The sequence below is a fragment of the Sphaeramia orbicularis genome, chromosome 20 (assembly GCF_902148855.1).
Source record: "Sphaeramia orbicularis chromosome 20, fSphaOr1.1, whole genome shotgun sequence".
Classification (NCBI taxonomy): domain Eukaryota; kingdom Metazoa; phylum Chordata; class Actinopteri; order Kurtiformes; family Apogonidae; genus Sphaeramia; species Sphaeramia orbicularis.
In genome coordinates, this window is record NC_043976.1 from 32,613,110 (window position 1) to 32,636,582 (window position 23,473).

The window sequence follows — 23,473 nt, forward strand, 5'->3', positions numbered from 1 at the left end:
TAACCCTGTAAAGCCTGAACCATTGAATCATTGACGGAAAATTCCAGTTCTTTGAAACTATTGAAACTTTATTGGTCCGTCTGAAGAAGAAAATTTTTTTTTTTTTTTCAAATATCGATTTCCATGTATGAGTTTCAATTTTGTATCATATTTGATACATCAGGTCTCAATGCTCAAATATTATTATTTTTGAACATACAAAAACGTAATATAACAAACATATCTAAAAAACTGGTAATTCCTTTTCAAAATTGTCAAAGTTCTGCCTCCTTCCTCATTAATAACAATCTTGTAGTGTCACTGGAAAGGCCTCTGGTGAATAAATTCCTCCCCCTGGTGGATTATCTGTGTATTGCATGTATCTAATTTTACACGTCTGGTTTTTCAAGAAAAACAATATCCCACTGATCATGTTGAGGGCTTCAAAACTTGTGTATCAAACATGATACATTTGGCGTTATAGGGTTACATGTGACTGCAGTGACCAAATATGATGCTTACTGTAATCTTCCATGTTGATGTCGTGATATTCCACTTTGGGCATCTGCATGGAGGCCAGGGTCCGCCTCATGTTCTCATTGTTCTCCAGTTTGTACACTTCTATAATACCTGTAACACAACAAATGAACCACCAATAATCAGAGGACAGTTCAGTAATTCTAATGTCGTCACATTTAAAGAAAAGTCGGAGCTATTATAGAGGGTGATACGTGCATACTTCTTAATTCCAGAGCATATTTCTTTCCAGTCAATGAGCAACAAAAGCTTTGATATGAGTCTAAAGCAAATTTTACACACAATCAGATAGAGGAAGACTACAGCAAAGATGAACCCTTAAAGACCTAGAACTATTTTTTTGTGAATTTGTCTCTAAATGTAACCGTCTCTCAGTCATTTATCACCATTTATTACAATATTATCATCTGCACTTTGCTTTTTTTTTTCTCAAAAATCAGGAGGAATTTCTATATTTAAATCACTGCTCATAAAAGTTCAGAGTAAATTTAAAGGTTATTAAGGTTTAAAGTTTATAAGTTATTTATGTCTGTGTTAAAATTCACATTAGAAATAAACTCAACATAGTAGTAAAACTTCTCAGCCCTCCGTCTAGACTTTATGCACCCACAGATGCAGCGACTGCAGCTGATGCTTTGAGTCTCCGAAGGCAAACTTCATGCCTCGAGGGGTTTGCTCCGAAAATGAAAAGAAAAAAAAGCACCAGCTGCACTTATTCACCTCCTGCAGCTGGTTTGTGCAACGTTAACTTTTCATCCTTGGTTACCATGAAGTCATGCTGAACTCTGAGTGAATACAGAAAACATCATGTGAGGGGATTGTTTCAACGGTCAGGAGGCAGCATCCAAAGGGGAAATCATCTGAATGCTGTCGGAGCTGCCTGTACTGACACGCTCCGATAAACCCTGCAAGGCTGCTGGAAGGGAGGGAAAGAAGAAAAAGCCTGCCTGGAGGCATTCGGTTTTTCCTTTATTCTAAAAAAAAAGTTTCCACACAATCACTAGTTTAAAGGAGTATCTTCACCCTGATGCTAATGCAAAGAGTTCTATCTACTCTATTTCTATCTTCAGTTCTCCAAAAGGTTAGTTCTCCTGTACTGTATGTAAAGAAAAGATAAAAATGCATTGAAAAACATAGGTTTGAAGAAAAAAGCGCTTATATGTGGGTTAACCTTTTATCAGCCAACTGACTATTTTTGGTCATTTCCACCAGAGCCGTTTCTTTAATGTTTAGGGCCCCCAAGCCACAAGGGGGCCCCACAGCTGCATGTTCAACCTCATATGAGGAGAATTCAAATGTCCTGTCTTTATCTGTAGCTACTTCATGTGTTTATTACATCCCATATATGCCGTTCTGTTCGTCGTAGTGACTTCAAACTAATGCCAAATTATTGGAAATTCAATTCTCTATCCATGACCTACCTCATTTGTCACGCACGTATGTATATAGGGATGGGAATCGAGAACTGGTTCTTTTTGAGAACCAAATCCCAGTAGCTTGATTCCTTGGAATTGTTTGCCTGCCTGCTTAACGATTCTGCTTATCGAGTCCGCCTTCGATGTGCATGCGCGATGACGTCACGCGTACGCTGGATTGTTTTGGTCAGAACGTAGCCAACATGGCGTTGAGGCAGAAACGGTCTAAAAAGACAACACCAGGTCCACTGGAACACTGTCAAAGCTTCCATGTCTTCAAGAGGGTAGAATCCCAATCCAATATTCTCAAACATTTGTCCACAGCGTGTGATTTATTTACAGAAATGTCACGTATTTGATACGCTACTTAGTGGCACTTGTGAAAGTAGCGGTAGAGTGAACACCGGGCCCAGTTCCAGTTCCGGTGCAGGCAACAAATGTCGTACCCCCTCAAATACAAGTTTCCAAAGGTAGGGGAAAGGAAAGGAGGTGCACAACAATGGGAGATGAGCCAAGCCAAGTCGAAGTGGTTCTACATAGTGGAAATGTGGCAATAGAAGAATTAGTAAAGGGTCTTAAGTTTCACTTTCACTGCCCCCCCGAACTGGGCCCTGCGTCATCTGTTATTATTAAATATAACAGACAGTTAATGCAAACACACTCGTTTGTACTCTTTTATTCCCTCACCAATGAGAATCGATAAGAGAATCGATAAGGAATCGGATCGATAAGCAAAACTGATAATTGAATCGGTATCGTTAAATTCTTATCGATTCCCATCCCTATATATATAGATTTTGAGTTATTGACACTTAAGTGAGCAGGGCTCAAATGCCTAATATACATATTCACAAAACAGCTTCTATCTTGAAAACTAAGATGGATAATGACTAACTTGTAGGAAGTCAGATATGGTCTTTCATTTGATACCAATTTTGTTGACCTTCGATGACCTTGAAAGGTCAAACTCAAGGTCATGATTTTCAAAATACCCTGTTTTTGACAGTAACTCCCTCAGCTTTACAGAAAAATGACTAGTATCAGGTTATAAAGTGTGAAAATACAGGCCAAAGTTCCCTTTCAAAGGCTTACGGCAAACACACTGACTATGGCACTTTATTTATACCGTACTTTCCGGACTATAAGCCGCTACTTTTTTCTCATGCTTTGAACCCCGCAGCTTACACAACGACGCGGCTTGAGTATAGATTTTTACAGGCTAACGACCTCCAGGGGGCGCTCTAGCAGGAAGTGCAAAAGCGAGACAGACAGGTGGAAGAGGTGATGTGAAGAGGAGAAGTTTTAATCTTAACTTTTAACAATCATTTTGCATGTCATGCACAAACCCTCATCATGGAAAACACATGAAGAAATGCATGTGATGCAGCTTTTAAGTTAAAACCAATTGATTTGGCTGTCCAAGAAGGAAATAGAGCTGCTGCACGGAAGTGCCATTGAAAGCGACAACAAAAGAGGGACAGAAGGAGCCTTTCTGAGGCTGTTCAACTCTGACACTGAAGAAGACGACTGCAGTGGTTTAATGAGCAGAAGGAAGATGAAGATACAGATCAATGACTTTTCTGGGTTTTTGAACCAGCCGTGTTCCTGCCGTTTTACTACCGTGTTACAGGCACTGTTTGGAAAAAAGCAGTTAAGGTATGGAAATAAATATTTAAATAATCTTTCTGTTTAACATCTTTATGTGTAAATATCTCATGTCACAACGTGGACAGCTGCGGCTTATAGTCAGGTGTGCCTTATAGCCTGGAAAGTACAGCATATAGATTTTGAGTTATTGATATCTGAAGTGACCAGGGCTTTAACACCTAATTTACATATTCACAAAACGGCTTCTATCTTGAAAACTAAGACAGATATCAACTAACTTTGTATTATCGACTTATATGAAATCGGATATGGTCTTACATTTGATACCAATTTTGTTGACCTTCGATGACCTTGAAAGATCAAACTCACAGTCATGATTTTCCAAATTCCCAGTTTTCGACAGTAACTCCCTCAACTTTGCAGAAAAATGACTAGTATCAGGTTATAAAGCATGAAAATATAGGCTAAAGTTCTCTTTCAAAGGCCTCCGGCAAATGCATTGCCTATAGCAGTTTCATTTACCATACTTTCCGGACTATAAGCCGGACTCACCCCGTCTCCAACATCAACACCATCGCTTCATTGATGCCAAGCTTGCGTGCAGGATTCTATTTCCTTCTTTGTCAGCCGGATCGATCGTTAGCCCCGAAAACATAAATTAGCCGCATCATTTTACAGCACAGTGTGTGCAAAAAGTAGCGGCTTATAGATCAGATATTACGGTATATATACAGTAGTTCTTGAATTTTTTAAAAATTTTTTCCCCACTTACGGGTATGGAAGCAAATATGGTAAATTCACTGATGTTGACTGTTTAGATAACAATAAAAAATTGTGAAAAATTTCACAAAAATAATAGTCTTGTTGTGTCCTCCTACAGGGTGGGGAAGCAAAATTTACAATATTTTGAGGTAGGGATTGAAAGACAGTGTATGACCAATTAGTTTATTGAAAGTCATGAGAATTTATTTGCCACAAGAAAATTGACATTGTGGTGTACAGGATATGGAGTTTCTCTCACCCAGAGGATGTTGTGGCTTGTGGGGCGGGTCTTAGCACCCACAAGGAGTGTTGACAGAGTTCCATGAGTTTTCTGGTGGCTGGAGAGCAATAAAGTTGGCTCGCTAGCAACTGGCTGGTTTCTCCTTTTTCCTCGCCACAACATAATAGAAAATGTTTTTATTCTATGTGTCCTCCTTCTTTCTCAATAACTGCCTTCACACGCTTCCTGAAACTTGCGTAAGTGTTCCTCAAATATTCGGGTGACAACTTCTCCCATTCTTCTTTAATAGTATCTTCCAGACTTTCTCGTAATAGTTTTGCTCATAGTCATTCTCTTCTTTACATTATAAACAGTCTTTATGGACACTCCAACTATTTTTGAAATCTCCTTTGGTGTGACGAGTGCATTCAGCAAATCACACACTCTTTGACGTTTGCTTTCCTGATTACTCATATGGGCAAAAGTTTCTGAAAAGGTATGGATAATAGTGTTAGGTATGATTATGACATCAATATATGTTTGGTTTCAAAACAATTGACGTAGTGCCTGCTGAGAAAAAACAACTAAATGTTCATTGTAAATTTTGCTTCCCCACCCTGTATTTGAAATAAAAGCAGATCTTTACATAGGCGTTTTCTCCGAAAAAGTGTGGTAATCAAACGCAGTTATCATGATAATTAGAATTTAAATGGTAATACTACCTGTCTGCAATTTTACCGCGGTTTATCGTTATACCGGTAATCATTACATCCCTAACTGCAACCCAACCACAAATCTACAAGGTGGATAAAACCACAGATTATGGGAGATTTTCTCATGTACTGGTTGTAACAAAATCTATTACTGTATAAAGACTGAAAACAGGCAGTTTAACTTACAGGTAGCGCTGAACCCTTTATCAGGCAAGTGACTATTTTTGGTAATTTCTGCATATATCGCAAGACAGTGACAGCAACAGTTCCAGTGAAGATAGTGAGGTAACAATCTCAGGTTCAAATTGATCTACAGCACAGGTGTCAAACATAAGGCCCGGGGGCCAAATCCGGCCCGCCAAAGGGTCCAATCCGGCCCGTAGGATGAAATTCACTGAAAATATTAACAATCATTTTAATTCAGGTTCCACATACAGAACAATTAGGTCTCAATTGAGTCAGACCAGTAATATATTATCATAATAATCTATAAATAATGAAAACAGCAGATTTTATCTTTGTTTTAGTGTAAAAAAGTAAAATTACATGAAAATGTTTATATTAATAAATTAGTTATTATTATATAGTTAGTTAAATTAGTTTATTGAAAGTCATGAGAATTTATTTGCCACAAGAAAATTTCCATAATAGAAAATGTTTTTATTCTATGTGTCCTCCTTCTTTCTCAATAACTGCCTTCACACGCTTCCTGAAACTTGCGCAAGTGTTCCTCAAATATTCGGGTAACAACTTCTCCCATTCTTCTTTAATAGTATCTTCCAGACTTTCTCGGAATAGTTTTGCTCATAGTCATTCTCTTCTTTCCATTATAAACAGTCTTTATGGACACTCCAACTATTTTTGAAATCTCCTTTGGTGTGACGAGTGCATTCAGCAAATCACACACTCTTTGACGTTTGCTTTCCTGATTACTCATATGGGCAAAAGTTTATGAAAAGGTATGGATAATAGTGTTAGGTATGATTATGACATCAATATATGTTTGGTTTCAAAACAATTGACGTAGTGCCTGCTGAGAAAAAACAACTAAATGTTCATTGTAAATTTTGCTTCCCCACCCTGTATTTGAAATAAAAGCAGATCTTTACATAGGCGTTTTCTCCGAAAAAGTGTGGTAATCAAACGCAGTTATCATGATAATTAGAATTTTAATGGTAATACTACCCGTCTGTAATTTTACCGCGGTTTATCGTTATACCGGTAATCGTTACATCCCTAACTGCAACCCAACCACAGATCTACAAGGTGGATAAAACCACAGATTATGGGAGATTTTCTCATGTACTGGTTGTAACAAAATCTATTACTGTATAAAGACTGAAAACAGGCAGTTTAACTTACAGGTGGCGCTGAACCCTTTATCAGGCAAGTGACTATTTTTGGTAATTTCTGCATATATCGCAAGACAGTGACAGCAACAGTTCCAGTGAAGATAGTGAGGTAACAATCTCAGGTTCAAATTGATCTACAGCACAGGTGTCAAACATAAGGCCCGGGGGCCAAATCCGGCCCGCCAAAGGGTCCAATCCGGCCCGTAGGATGAAATTCACTGAAAATATTAACAATCATTTTAATTCAGGTTCCACATACAGAACAATTAGGTCTCAATTGAGTCAGACCAGTAATATATTATCATAATAATCTATAAATAATGAAAACAGCAGATTTTATCTTTGTTTTAGTATAAAAAAGTAAAATTACATGAAAATGTTTATATTAATAAATTAGTTATTATTATATAGTTAGTTAAATTAGTTTATTGAAAGTCATGAGAATTTATTTGCCACAAGAAAATTTCCATAATAGAAAATGTTTTTATTCTATGTGTCCTCCTTCTTTCTCAATAACTGCCTTCACACGCTTCCTGAAACTTGCGCAAGTGTTCCTCAAATATTCGGGTAACAACTTCTCCCATTCTTCTTTAATAGTATCTTCCAGACTTTCTCGGAATAGTTTTGCTCATAGTCATTCTCTTCTTTCCATTATAAACAGTCTTTATGGACACTCCAACTATTTTTGAAATCTCCTTTGGTGTGACGAGTGCATTCAGCAAATCACACACTCTTTGACGTTTGCTTTCCTGATTACTCATATGGGCAAAAGTTTATGAAAAGGTATGGATAATAGTGTTAGGTATGATTATGACATCAATATATGTTTGGTTTCAAAACAATTGATGTAGTGCCTGCTGAGAAAAAACAACTAAATATTCATTGTAAATTTTGCTTCCCCACCCTGTATACCAAACTAAGGTTGAAATTTTGAATTTCAGGGTATTTCTAAATGTGCCTTATAAAGAGTTAAGCTGAAAGTACTTCATAAAGTCTCTAAAAAACAAACACATTTTATTTCACCCGAAACAGAACTTCATCTTATTAATCATAAAATGCATCAAACCAAGACTGTTTTGCTGTAAATCTCTGCATGTTTACTTTTGCCTCTCAGTCATTTTTATAAGCTCAATAAAAGGTGAAATATTAATGTTAAAAAATGAGTTATTTCTGCATGACTTGTTTTAATGTATTCGCTTGGAGCTGGGGATCATTATATTGCCAAAAGTTCGACACTGTGGCACATAGAAACACAGCCGTAATCAAATTGCGATATGCTGATATTGCCAGTGTGCAGGTCATAATTTAATGAGGACTTGCAATGGGAGGAGTAATGTGATTACAGCCTTTGTGCTGAACTTGGCTTGTAGACAAACAATGACTCAGGTGATCATGATGGAAATGCTTTTGTCCTCTTCTAACAAGGTCATTTTCCATGTATTATTTCGCTCATGCATATGGGGGTCACTTGTCAGGTCTTTAACATAATTCAGTGCCTTGAAAATGTGAATCTCTGAGCTGTGACCTGGTTGAAATACTCACTTTCTCCCTCTTGTGTCTCCATTTCTCCGTCTCTCGGTGCCTTCGTTACGGCGTATACAGTGACGAATGGGATATCGGGCCCTGGGGAGGGAAAAAAAGGTAGAGAAATGGTGTAAAAACTGTACAAATTCAAATTTATTCACACATACAGTAGTTTATCCATGACGTATATGGTGATGTGACTAACGTAGACTAAATGGACAAAAGTATTGGGACATGTTGAATTCAGGTGTTTCTTTTCTAACAGGGGTCTGGGCTATAAAACAATACATGAATGTCATAATATAGTTTTAGTTTTTTGTTTTCTTGTGGAAATACTGTGTTAATTGTAAATAGGGTTAGGCAAAATAAGTGTTTACTTCAGCCTAAACCCTTTTGGTTGCATTGCATATGGAGCAATGGATTTTTTTTACTTGTTGTTTAAAGTAATTAACAACCGAATAAACTACTACTACGACTACTTTTTTTTTTTTTTTTTTTTTATCCTTTTCAATTTTTGTTTTCTTTGCATATTTTTTTTATTGTAGTTTTATACTACCCTACTTACCATTTATATATTCTATTTTAGATTTTTTTCTTTATTCTTTTTTAGATTTTATTCTTTATCTTATGCTAAAACCGAGACCTGGGTAACTATATTTCTATATTCTATATTTTATATCTATATTTATATATTTATATATCTGAAATATCATTGCATTGCATTGGTTAGTTTTGTTTTAATCGTCATCTTTACTTCCAAAATGCCTCGGAGATGGTTTTTATTTAATTTCTCTCAACATTTTTTTTTTTTAAATCCATGACTATGATTCTATGATCTACCTCTAAGTTTCAAAAATATTTTTCATGCTCGGACTATAAATAATATTTTTCTACCACAACTCGCCATCTACTTTCTTCACATCTCCCGTTAAACTTTAAGGAAATATTAATGTTTATATCACAAAACAGCATGAACAGGACATCTTACGAGCTATAGCCATGATGTGTCCCAATATTTCTGTCCGTATAACTTATAAAGATTACAATTTAAACAAAACTAAGCAATGCAATGGTATTTATTACAATATACAACTATATTATGACATTTGTTATGATTGTTTTGTATCCCAGACCCTGTTAGAAAAGAAACAACTGAATTCAATGTGTCCCAATACTTTTGTCCATGTGCTCTTGAGACTCAGGAAAGTGAAAATTTTAGCTTTTTTACATCAAACAACTGTCTTGATTAGAAACTGCATAATGCAACAGTTTATTCAGATACATTTTTAAAATTATTTCTATTTATTTATTTATTTATTTATTTAATGGAATGTCCTTTGCAATGGGCAGCATTTTTGAAGTAAAACTGTCAAACTTTCGTCCCTTACAGAGGACAATAATGCATTGCTGGGTTTCAGATGGATATAGTGCACAGGTGTCAAACATGTGGCCCGGGGGCCAAATCCGGCTCACCAGAGGCTTCAATCTGGCCCGTGGGATGAATTTGTAAAACGCAAAAATTACACAGAAGATATTAACGATCAAAGATGTTGGAATCATTTTAGGTCAATTCAATCTGAAGTGGATCAGACCAGTAAAATAAAGTAAAAAAAAAAAACATCTTCAATTAAGCCCAAGAAAATCTCAAATTTAGCAAAAAATCTTGAATTAAGCCAAAAAAAAACTTCAGTTAAGTAAAAAAAAAACTCTTGAATTAAGCCAAAAAAAAAAAAAACTTCAATTAAGTAAAAAAAATCTTGCATTAAGCAAAAAAAATCTTTAATGAAGTAAAAAAAAATCTTGAATTAAGCCAAAAAAATATAGAATTAACAACTTACATTTTTTTTCTTTCTTTTAGTGCAAAAAATTACATTAATAATAACCTATACATAATGAAAACTGCTAATTTTCTCATTGTTTTAGTGTAAAAAAAAAAAAAAGTTACATTTCACAAAAATGTTTACACTTACAGACTAGTCTTTTAGAAAAAATGTGAATAACCTGAAATGGATTTTAATAATATTCTCCCTGTTATTAAATGTTTTGTGTATTTGTAGATCCACTGTGATCTGTATGGTGTGAGGCAGATGTATAAATGATAAACTAAGGCGTAATATTGTTAACTTTGCACAGGTGTCAAACATGCGGCCCGGGGGCCAAATCGGGCCTGCCAAAGGCTTCAATCTGGCCCGTGGGATGAATTTGTAAAATGCAAAATTACACTGAAGATATTAACGATCAAAGATGTTAGAATCATTTTAGGTCAATTCAATCTAAAGTGGATCAGACCAGTAAAATAAAGTAAAAAAAAAAAAAAACATCTTCAATTAAGCCCAAAAAAATCTCAAATTTAGCAAAAAATCTTGAATTAAGCCAAAAAAAAACTTCAGTTAAGTAAAAAAAAATCTTCAATTAAACCAAAAAAAATCTTCAATTAAGTAAAAAAATCTTGCATTAAGCAAAAAACAAATCTTTAATGAAGTAAAAAAATCTTGAATTAAGCCAAAAAAATATATAAAATTAACAACTTAAATTTTTTTTTCTTTCTTTTAGTGCAAAAAATAACATTAATAATAACCTATACATAATGAAAACTGCTAATTTTCTTATTGTTTTAGTGTAAAAAAAAAAAAAAAAGTTACATTTCACAAAAATGTTTACACTTACAGACTAGTCTTCTAGAAAAAATGTGAATAACCTGAAATTAATTTTAATAATATTCTCCCTGTTATTAAATGTTTTGTGTATTTGTAGATCCACTGTGATCTGTACGGTGTGAGGCAGATGTATAAATGATAAACTAAGGTGCAATATTGTTAACTTTGCACAGGTGTCAAACATGCGGCCCGGGGGCCAAATCGGGCCTGCCAAAGGCTTCAATCTGGCCCGTGGGATGAATTTGTAAAATGCAAAATTACACTGAAGATATTAACGATCAAAGATGTTAGAATCATTTTAGGTCAATTCAATCTAAAGTGGATCAGACCAGTAAAATAAAGTAAAAAAAAAAAAAAAAAAACATCTTCAATTAAGCCCAAAAAAATCTCAAATTTAGCAAAAAATCTTGAATTAAACCAAAAAAAAAACTTCAATTAAGTAAAAAAAAAAAAATCTTGAATTAAGCCAAAAAAATCTTCAATTAAGTAAAAAATCTTGAATTAAGCAAAAAAAAAAATCTTTAATGAAGTAAAAAAAAATCTTGAATTAAGCCAAAAAAATATATAAAATTAACAACTTAAATTTTTTTTCTTTCTTTTAGTGCAAAAAATAACATTAATAATAACCTATACATAATGAAAACTGCTAATTTTCTCATTGTTTTAGTGTAAAAAAAAAAAAAAAAAGTTACATTTCACAAAAATGTTTACACTTACAGACTAGTCTTCTAGAAAAAATGTGAATAACCTGAAATGGATTTTAATAATATTCTCCCTGTTATTAAATGTTTTGTGTATTTGTAGATCTGTACGGTGTGAGGCACATGTATAAATGATAAACTAAGGCGTAATATTGTTAATTTTACACTTTGAATTTTCAGGTTGTTCATATTTCTTCATGTTATGTTCAAGTACAGTTCGTGGATTTAAACATTTTCATGACAGAACTTTACTTTTTTCACTCAAAAGTTCTTAAACTATTATATATATTATTTTACCGGTCTGGCCCACTTTATATCATATCAGGCTGGATGTGACCCCCGAACTAAAATGAGTTTGTCAATATATACACACACACCTACACACACAATTCATTTAATTTTTATCCTCTGATGTCAAAGTCTCCCTCACATAATAAAAAAACTGAAAACTACCGACACATATATCAGAGTAACGACGCACATTACAGTTTACGTAATAAATAAATAAATATGCAGTAGGTCTAATAGCTTTTCCATATTTAGGCTCAGCTCACACCCTCCAGCTAAGCCCTAAAACCTCAAACAGACGGAGGGGAAAAGTGACGGATGCACTTAGCAGATTGAAACCGCAGTACAGGAACAAGGTGGTTGTATATTTTGCGAAGTACAAAGCAGGTACACGCTCTAATTCCTCCCGCTCTTTTCCTCGCTGTAATGATATCATGGCCTCATCACATAAATTCTGGGAGGCAGACTGTGAGCGAGAGCTGGATTACAAATGTATGAGGTGGGGATCACTCGCTGACAGTAAAAGGCTGTGATTTGTGGGGTTGGAGGGGGGGAGGTTAGCGGCTTTACCGTCCTCACCTGCTTCATCAGAGTTCAGCGATGATCACATATTAAGGTTCAGAGGTGACAGACACTGACTGGTTGGAGCAGTGATTAAAAATTAAAAGGGCTAAAGTCAGACAAAAAAATCACAAATTCATGACTCTTTAGACACCGCTGACTGTATTTTTGCTGCAGAATGATGACACTGCTATGACAGATGATAGTTTACTCGTGTTAAAAAGTGCTTCGTCTGTCGCTTTGGCAGCTCGTGAATCAAACATGAAAGAACTGCAATGAAACAAGAGGGGTTTTTTTGCTTTTTTTTTTGTTCTTTTTAGATGAAAACCAGCTCTTTTGACTTTGAAGTCAGAATATATTTACAGAAGATGTCTATTTTTTGATAAGTGATTCTACAAGCAACTCCAAAACAGGTCGAGGTTAGTTAACGATCTATTTTTTGTTTATTTTCACCTATTTAACAAGTTCCAAAGCTGATGACTGAAGAGCCAAAAGGCCAAAATGAATCGATGACACCTCATTTGATAGGTAATAACCACTAGTTTCAGAAAACTTCCATTTTTAGTATGTGGCCTGAACACAGAAATTTAGCTGAAACTGTTTTTGTCCTCCTTTTTATTTTCTTTTAATTTTGAATATATATATATAATTAACCATGGAATGGACCAGTAATGTAACCTCATGACCAACACACATGTAGGAAGCCCCATCATTTTTGATTGCTATCCTAAACCCAATTTGATATGCATTCAAGCACTACTTTTGCTGCATTTGAAATTTCGCCCATTATAAGTCAATGGGAAAATAAAAGATTTTAAAAATTCATAAAAATTTGAACTTTGACCTATTTTTCCCAAAATGTAATGAGATCTATTCTAGGTCACTGGCAAACTATAAACCAAATTTGGTATAAATTCAATCAATACTTTTGCTGCTACAGACATTTGAAATTTTGCCCATTATAAGTCAATGGGAAAATAAAAGATTTTAAAAATTCATAAAAAGTTTGAACTCTGACCTATTTTTCCCAAAATGTAATGTGATCTATTTTGGGTCACTGGCAATCTATAAACCAAATTTGGTATAAATTCAAACAATACTTTTGCTGCTACAGACATTTGAAATTTTACCCATTGTAAGTAAATGAATTTTAAAAATTCATAAAAAATTTGAACTTCAATCTATTTTTCCCAAAATGTAATGAGGTTTATTCTAGGTCACTGGCAATCAATAAATCAAATTTGGTATGAATTCAATCAATACTTTTGCTGCTACGGACATTTGAAATTTTGCCCATTTTAAGTCAAAGGGAAAATAAAAGATTTTAAAAATTCATAAAAAATTAGAACTTTTACCTACTTTTCCCAAAATGTAATGAGATTTATTCTAGGTCACTGGCAATCTATAAACCAAATTTGGTATAAATTCAATCAACGCTTTTGCTGCTACAGACATTTGAAATTTCGCCCATTATAAGTCAATGGGAAAATAAAAGATTTTAAAAATTCATACAAAATTTGAACTTTGACCTATTTTTCCCAAAATGTAATGAGATCTATTCTGGGTCACTGGCAATCTATAAACCAAATTTGGTATGAATTCAACCAATAGTTTTGCTGCTAGAGTGTTAAACAAACAAAGAAACAACCAAACCGAAGCAAAGACAATACCCCTTGCCTCCCCTTTGGAGGGTGGGGTAAAAAATACACATCAGACAACTAAAATAACAAACCAAGAAGCACAAGCATTATACCGATATGAACCACAATAATGTAACCTCTAATAATACAACCAATAATATACAGCATGGTATCAATGCAAATACGTTCCTCATAATGAAACATGCTTGACCTGTAAAAAGGAAACTAAGTTCTAGAATATCCTCACATTGGTCTGCTTTTCCTAACTCGATTCCACTTCATAGCAGATTTATATTCATCGCTAATCATTTCAACTTAACTTTTCATACCAAGAACGCTGTAATGCTCCCTACTTCCCTACCAGTATCGCTATCCCCTTATCTCATCTGTGCTTCTCCCATCTGCCCACATGACCACACTGACCCCAAAAGACCTGAGAAACGTAGGTCCACCTGAATTTGACATTGATAGTGAAGGTCAAGGTTGACGCCCAAAAAACTCATCCAAGATCGCAGCAGGGTTCAACAACTCCCCTGCAGCCGATGGCCGTGGTAATAAATCTGCATGCTAATAAATTCCAACATTCATTTGAGAACACCATATGTGTCCTGCAGCCCATCTGTGGAGTCTCTAATGGGAGAGCTCCTGCTTTATGCTTTACCTACTCCAACAGACCTAACAGGTGGGCTGTTGGTGGGACTGATGGGATATTTCAAACCGTAAAGACCCAAACATCCACCACCAACCAAAACTATCTACTGATCTAAACTGTTTAATACCTGTTGATCCATAAATCCTATCAATCCATGGAAATAATTGGTGTAAAATGCAGTTTTTTGTCTTTTCATGGTCATCAGATATGACCCATTTGGATGTTCAGAGGCTCCTTAGTTACCGTGGAAACACCGTCATCTTCTACAACATTGATTCACCAGTAAAACCCATGGAGTAGGATCAATGACAGTGGATGGACACACTTGATTACCTCCGCCAAGGAGGTTATGTTTTTGCCAGGGTTTGTTACCTCCGCCAAGGAGGTTATGTTTTTGACAGGGTTTGTTTGTTTGTTTGTCTGTTTGTTTGTTTGTTTGTTTGTTTGTCTGTTTGTCTGTCCGTTAGTGTGCAACATAACTCAAAAAGTTATGGACAGATTTGGATGAAATTTTCAGGGTTTGTTGGAAATGGGATAAGGAAGAAATGATTAAATTTTGGTGGTGATCGGGGGTGGGGGGGCCCACTGATCAGCCTTGGTGGAGGTCTGCGCTCTCCGAGTGCTTCTAGTTTACAATAGATTTGACTGAAAATATCACTTTTTCTTCAGTTTTTTTCTCTGTTTAATCTTTCTTAAGCAACTTATTGTTATTTATTACAATATTTACCTCCGCCAAGGAGGTTATGTTTTTGCCAGGGTTTGTTTGTTTGTTTGTCTGTTTGTTTGTTTGTCTGTCCGTTAGTGTGCAACATAACTCAAAAAGTTATGGACAGATTTGGATGAAATTTTCAGGGTTTGTTGGAAATGGGATAAGGAAGAAATGATTAAATTTTGGTGGTGATCGGGGGTGGGGGGGCCCACGGGGGGGGGCCACTGATCAGCCTTGGCGGAGGTCTGCGCTCTCCGAGTGCTTCTAGTATCTTCTGTATTTGTCTTTTTTTTTTGGTGAAAATCTGGTATTTTCCTGTATTTAATTTACTGATCATGTAGATGTTCATTAAAACTTGGATTAACCCTTTCGTGCATACTGGTCACTACAGTGGACATTTATTGAAAGCTGTTCTCTTGTATATTCATGGATTTTATTGTTTTAGTTCCATATCAGCTAACACAGTGGTCACTTAAATGCATCATCCCATACACTGACATTCATACCATTGCTGTAACTTTGCTGTTCTTGATCTGCAGGAACATGTTTGAGTGTAAATCAATTCCTTGCTATTGTTATGAGACTGTAATTAACTTTTTTTTTTTTTTTTAAACAAAAGGTTTTTTTTTTGCATATTATCTCCATAAAGTGAGTAATAACTAATATTAGAGTATGTTCAAATGTGATAAAACATCAGATTAGCAGCATTTTAAACTTTTTTTTTCCATAGTTTTCATACGGTATATCAGTAAATACATGTTTCTTTGCTTCAAAAATTAAACGCATGGTGTCCAGCTGAGTGGATATTTTTTGCAATTCCATAAAAAATCGGTTCATAAAAAAATTCAATTGCGGTGTTTTTATCATGCCTTAGGAGGAATGAAAACACAAAAAAATTCTTGATTTATGCATGAAAGGGTTAAAGTTGAGGGTTATTAAATGAAAAAGAGTGAGTTTATTATATCGTGGACAATCCCAATTAATGAACTGCCTATTATCATCAGGCTGGGGACTGCAGCAGGATACTAGCCATGTTGGCTAAAGCTGCCCCTTTTAACTGTTTTTGATACAGTTCATTAATTGGGATGGTCCATGATACAATAAACTAAAATAATAACAATAATTTCACTGTTTTTGATTTAATAACCCTCAGCTTTAATCCGAGCTTTAACGAATATCTATATGATCAGTAAATTAAATACAGGAAAATACCAGATTTTCACCAAAAAAAGACAAATACAGAGGATAATATTTTAATAAATAATGATAAGTTGCTTAAGAAAGATTAAATAGAGAGAAAAAATCATTTGGGAACTGCCATAAAAGTAGCACTGGGTTAAAGTCTAAAAAGAGGAAATGACTGATTGCGTTCTTCAGCTGATTTTATGTGTGAATTTATAAGAAAAGTTGCAGAAATGCTTGGTGACCTTATGCACGAAGTCTTTACGTCAATGCAATTTGATTGTATTCACAAATAATAACAGAAAATAGGGACGTACCTTGGCAGTTGAGTAGAAAGTAGCTCATGTTAAGGCTGAAGGATCCAGTTACATATCCACAGTTAATGGCCAGGGCACATGTCAAGCACCGGCGGTTGAAAGAACCGGAGGTGTCAGCGCTATGGAAATAAAGAAGAGGATACTTGACTTTTTACAGATGCTTTTCCATCAATGTTCAAACTGTTCCATTTCAGGCACAGTAAATATTAAACCAAGCAATACCTGTACAGATGCCTACGCCTTGGACCGTCTTCAGTACTAAGGAAGTATCTGTGGTAAAGTAAAAAGACATAAGGAACGACAGCACAATTAAAGTACAGTCGCGGAAAAAAATATTAGACCTTCAAAAACCATCAAAAACAATGGTTATGCAATCAAGCACTAACTCCTGTGTGTATCATGTGACTAAAAACAGACAGAAAAGAAAACATGGAATGCCTAAAAGCACTGTTTTTGTCAGTACAATGCCATAGATATTGATGTAAGAACTGAAGTGATTTTGGTTATTTTCAAGAAAACATGGAAAATGGATAGATATCAGCTCTGAAATTAAACTCTTATGAGCTATTTTTGTTGTTATCATTATATTTGTCCAAACAAATGTATGTTTAGTTGTACCAGGTATTAAAATGAACAAGAAATTGAAGAATGTGCATTATGGATCAGATCTACAAAGACACTAAACACTGAGGAACAGGCAGAAAAGAGTTCAAATTGTGCTCAATTTTCTTTAGACATTTCAGGTTGTTCATATTTGTTCAGGTTATTCTCATTTTAGTGTTACAGGATAGTTTGGAAATGTAAATATTTTCATAATTTAATATTATTTTTTGCACTAAAACAAAGAAAAAAAAAATTAAGTTGTTAATTCTAAAAATTTTTTTTGGCTTAATTTAATAATAATTAATTCAATTTTTTTTTCTTCATTAAAGATTTTTTTTTTTTTTGCTTAATTCAAGATTTTTTTTTACTTAATTGAAGATTTTTTTGGCTTAATTCAAGATTTTTTTTTTTACTTAATTGAAGTTTTTTTTTGGCTTAATTCAAGATTTTTTTGCTAAATTTGCGATTTTTTTTTTACTTAATTGAAGATTTTTTTTTTTTTACTTAATTGAAGATTTTTTGTACTTAATTGAAGATTTTTTTGGGGGGCTTAATTCAAGATTTTTTCCTTAATTCAAGCTAAATTTTTTTTGCGTAATTCAATTCAAGTCTGTGGAATTTTTGCACTTGGCAAAAACATCCCAGGGGCCGAACTGGACCCTTTGGCCTCCGGGCCACATGTTTGACACGCCTGCTCTAAAGCTTTACAGAGTCAAAACCAGAAGATTTGTGTCTCTGTCAAAATACTTCTAGACTTGATTGTATATAAATAGCATTTTTCTAGTCACATATGGCCCACAACATTGAATCATATTTTGTCTTCAGTTCATGTAGAAGGAAAACAGGTTAAAACTGTAAAATCAAAAATTTTCAATCGGTTTTCCCCAGCTGTGATTTTATTATATATGAGAGTTTAGCAGATCAATATTCAGGTAAGTGCTGAGTAACATAATGAACATATTGAATATCAAAAATTACTTTATCTGCACATGCCATGGCATGACACTCTGCATTAGACCATTTGTTCTATGGTCTGGACAGTGGATTCACACCATTTGGTCATTGGTAGGTAGTCATAGCTTAGAGTCAGAGTTGGTGCCAATCAGTTTTCACTTAACAAACCCTATCCAACAAGTGGTGCCAAGCACAACAAACCCCACCTTCACACGTATTGTATCTTAATTTGGCATCGATCCAGCTGATGTCATCATGTCTATGTGTGTGCTGATGTCAGCATATCAATTGCCTCTATATATGTGCCAAGTCTGGAGTAAATTGACACAAAATTGATGTTTTTATAGACATTTGATACTTCGCCCATTATGATAGGAGAAAAAAATATGTAAAAAAAATATATAAAAAATTTAAACTTCGACCTACTTTTCCCAAAATGTAACCACATCTATTCTGGGTCACTGGCAATCTAGCAACCCAATTTGGTATGAATTCAACCAATAGTTTTACTGCTACAGACATTTGAAATTATGCCCATTATAAGTAAACGGAGAAAAAAAAGATTTTAAAAATTTAAAAAAAAAAAAAAAAAAAAAAGAACTTTGACCTATTTTCCCCAAAATATAACCATATCTATTTTGGATCACTGGCAATCTATAAACCAAATTTGGTATGAATTCAACCAATAGTTTTGCTTCTACAGACATTTGAAATTTCACCCATTATAAGTAAATGGGGGGGGGGGGGGGGGATTTAAAAATTAATGAAAAATGTAAACTTTGACCTACTTTTCCCAAAATGTAACCACATCTATTCTGGGTCACCGGCAATCCAGAAACCCAATTTGGTATGAATTCAACCAATAGTTTTACTGTTACAGACATTTGAAATTATGCCCATTATAAGTGAATAGAGAAAAAAAAGATTTTAAAAATTAAAAAAAAAAAAAAAAGAACTTTAACCTATTTTCCCCCAAATATAACCATATCTATTTTGGATCACTGGCAATTTATAAACCAAATTTGGCATGAATTCAACCAATAGTTTTGCTTCTACAGACATTTGAAATTTCACCCATTATAAGTAAATGGGGGTAAAAAAAGATTTTAAAAAATCATGAAAAATGTAAACTTTGACCTACTTTTCCCAAAATGTAACCACATCTATTCTGGATCACCGGCAATCTAGAAACCCAATTTGGTACGAATTCAACCAATAGTTTAGTGCTACAGACATTTGAAATTATGCCCATTATAAGTAAATGGAGAAAAAAAAAGATTTTAAAACTTAAAAAAAAAAAAAAAAAAAAAAAAAAAATCTTTGACCTATTTCCCCGAAAATATAACCATATCTATTTTGGATCACTGGCAATCTATAAACCAAATTTGGTATGAATTCAACCAATAGTCTTGCTTCTACAGACATTTGAAATTTCACCTATTATAAGTAAATGGGGGTAAAAAAAAAAAGATAAAAATAAAATCATGAAAAATGTAAACTTTGACCTACTTTTCCTAAAATGTACTCACATCTATTCTGGATCACTGGCAATCTATAAATCCAATTTGGTATGAATTGAACCTATACATTTGCTGCTGGAGTGTTAACAAACAAACAAAGAAACAAACAAACCGAACCAAAACAATACCCCTTGCCTCCCCTTCGGGGGGTTGGGGTAACAATGCTCCTGTACATCGTTGTCATTCCTCTGATCGCGCTGGCTTAACCTATATTAACCTATCACCTGCAACAAACCACAGTTGCTCCAACTTCCCACTAGAACAGATGCTTCATAAATGAACGATGGGGGAAAAAAACAAAGGGATGGATGTTTTTTAAAATAGAAGGCCACTGCATCTATCCCCCTTGAGGAAGGGGATTGTGGGTAGGAGAGTCAATTCAACACTGAGAACAAAGCCTGACTGAGCGTCTGCATGTGTGAAAGCAGGTGTGTACATGTGAGATCACGTTAGTCAGATCACACTTGCCTTGTGGCCTGGATTGTGGGTGTGAAATTATCTGGGTGAGGGGGATGAGTCACACTCATCATGGGTGTAACCGTGACAGAGTGGGGGTGGGGAGGGGTGCTTTTACAGCAAGAGGCATTTAGAGCGATTTAATGTGTGGACTTTTATGCGCTGGTAGAAAATAAAATACACTACTAAAGTGCAGTTGCTGTCTCCGGATTTGGCTTAAGTGTTTTTCACTGTTAACAGATTGGCAACATTAACGCTCATTTTCCTGCTACGTCCCTGTCCTCTGCATCCACGGCACTGAAACACTCTACTCAAGCAAAAAAAAAAAAAAAAAAAGTGGAGATGTACTTTGTTTCTGATCAGCCTGCAGGTAAAATCTAATCTGCGACACTGACTAAAAATAGTCATCCACATCAGTCTGTTGTAATACAGCAGAAGAGCTACAAACATTCAATCACGGAAAAAATTATTAGACCATCAAAAGTCATCAAAAACAATGGTTATGCAATCAAGTGCTAACTCCTGGGTATATCATGTGACTAAAACAGACAGAAAAGAAAACATGGAATGCCTAAAAGCACTGATAGATATCGATGTAAGAACTGAAGCAAGGTGTACCTAATAAAGTGGCCGGTTAGTGCATATAATATTTTTTGGTGTTAAAATATCTGTCGTGCACAAATTTCAAAAACGAAGTTGAATTTACTAATAAAACATTTCCTTGTTTACTTGTGTTATTATAGTAAGTAACAATTATAGGCACGTGCCTTAATCTTAGACCATTGTTAGAGTTGATGTTTATCGAGTTAAAATGATCACAGTCATGGAAAAATTACTAGACCATCAAAAGTCATCAAAAACAATGGTTATGCAATCAAGTACTAACTCCTGTGTGTATCATGTGATTAAAACAGACAGAAAAGAAAACATGGAATGCCTAAAAGCGCTGTTTTTGTCAGTCCGATGCCATAGATATTGATGTAAGAACTGAAGCAAGGTGTACCTAATAAAGTGGCCAGTTGTTAGTGTATATGACATTTTTTGGTGTTAAAATATCTGTCATGCACAAATTTCAAAAACAAAGTTGAATTTACTAATAAAACACTTCCTTGTTTACTTGTGTTATTATAGTAAGTAACAATTATAGGCACGTGCCTTAATCTTAGACCATTGTTGGGTTTGATGTTTATCTGGTTAAAATGATGATCCGTGACATACAGTCGCAGAAAAAATTATTAGACCTTCAAAAGTCATCCAAAACAATGGTTATGCAATCAAGTACTAACTCCTGTGTGTATCATGTGACTAAAACAGACAGAAAAGAAAACATGGAATGCCTAAAAGCACTGTTTTTGTCAGTACAATGCCATAGATATTGATGTAAGAACTGAAGCAAGGTGTACCTAATAAAGTGGCCGGTTGTTAGTGTATATGACATTTTTTGGTGTTAAAATATCTGTCATGCACAAATTTCGAAAACAAAGTTGAATTTACTAATAAAACACTTCCTTGTTTACTTGTGTTATTATAGGAAGTAACAATTATAGGCATGTGCCTTAATCTTAGACCATTGTTGGGTTTGATGTTTATCAGGTTAAAATGATGATCCGTGACATACAGTCGCAGAAAAAATTATTAGACCTTCAAAAGTCATCCAAAATAATGGTTATGCAATCCAAGGTTATTATCGTTAACGAAAACGAACGAAATGACGAAAACTAAAATTGAAAAAACATTTTCGTTAACTGAAATAAATAAAAACTCTAATTAAAAGAAAAAAAACGATAACTAACTGAAACTGTATTGTGAGCTTACAAAACTAACTAAAACGTATAAAAATTATGCATACAATTCCCTTCGTTTTCGTTTCTGTCAATGTCGGATTGATATGAAATTAATTTATTTCACTTCAGCAGTTTGAGCTGGTGACACCATATGACACTACACAGTCTGTCATGTCTGGTCACTGGTGGTTTCCAGTCGTCTTCTGGTCCCCACTCTACCTGGAACATACAGACTAAAGCTGGGACAAAGCAGCACAGTCCTGTCTGGGGTTTACTGTAGTGATACATGGGTCGGGTTTTTTTTTTTTTTTTTCTTTTTTTTTTTTTGGCGTACCGTGTGTGTGCGCGTGAGTGACAGACAGAGCTGAGCTAAAGTACAGAGTCAAACAGGACTAGCATCCAGGTTAAAACTGGAGAGTTTATCACCATGAAAAGGCCTTCCAAGCCCTGAACTGCACAGTTTAGAAGAGGAGAAAAGAGGAGGATGAAAACTAATCCAATTACAGAGGTATGGAACCTGTTAGAATGTTAAAAAACGTGTGATGTTACTAGCTACAGCTAGCTGAACTGAACTGAAGCAAAGTTGGCTAATAATGGAACTGGAGATGATTAAGAGATGAGAGATCTGCTAAGGTGTGGTTTACTGATGAGGAACTGGGTTATATATGTTTATAAGTGGTTTGTATATGTTTCTGTCTGCTTTAACTGCTGGTTTATAATATGTTCCTATCTGCTTTAACTGCTGGTTAGCTGGTTTATATATGTTTCTATCTGCTTTAACTGCTGGTTAGCTGGTTTATATATGTTTATATCTGCTTTAACTGCTGGTTAGCTGGTTTATAATATGTTCCTATCTGCTTTAACTGCTGGTTAGCTGGTTTATATATGTTTATATCTGCTTTAACTGCTGGTTAGCTGGTTTATAATATGTTCCTATCTGCTTTAACTGCTGGTTAGCTGGTTTATATATGTTTCTATCTGCTTTAACTGCTGGTTAGCTGGTTTATATATGTTTCTATCTGCTTTAACTGCTGGTTAGCTGGTTTATATATGTTTCTATCTGCTTTAACTGCTGGTTAGCTGGTTTATATATGTTTCTATCTGCTTTAACTGCTGGCTGCTTTGTGCATCTCCTGTCATGCTTTGCACATCTTCGCATTGTTTCACGAAAGTGATGTTGTGTATGGATTGCACCCCACCTCAACCTGCTATAGGGAATTTATACATTGTACGGTACATTGTGTCTCTGCTCAGTCCATGAGCCGCCCTAACCCGACCCCCAAATAAAGTGTCCAGGGTAGCCCATATCCACGCCTCACTAATTTCTTTGAATAGGATG

At 34.9% G+C, this 23,473-nt stretch overlaps 1 protein-coding gene across 1 annotated transcript in view; it reads right to left on the reverse strand.

The window, feature by feature from the left end:
* The window catches only part of dpp6a (dipeptidyl-peptidase 6a), a 395,010-nt gene that overhangs the window by 24,434 nt on the left and 347,103 nt on the right, over positions 1–23,473 (reverse strand). Inside the window, exons 16-19 of the mRNA XM_030123482.1 lie at positions 17,040–17,087; positions 16,818–16,936; positions 8,129–8,209; positions 502–609 (exon numbers count right to left, since the gene is read on the reverse strand). Of these exons, the coding sequence (XP_029979342.1) occupies positions 502–609; positions 8,129–8,209; positions 16,818–16,936; positions 17,040–17,087 (356 nt within the window). The remainder of the gene's footprint in view (positions 1–501; positions 610–8,128; positions 8,210–16,817; positions 16,937–17,039; positions 17,088–23,473) is intronic.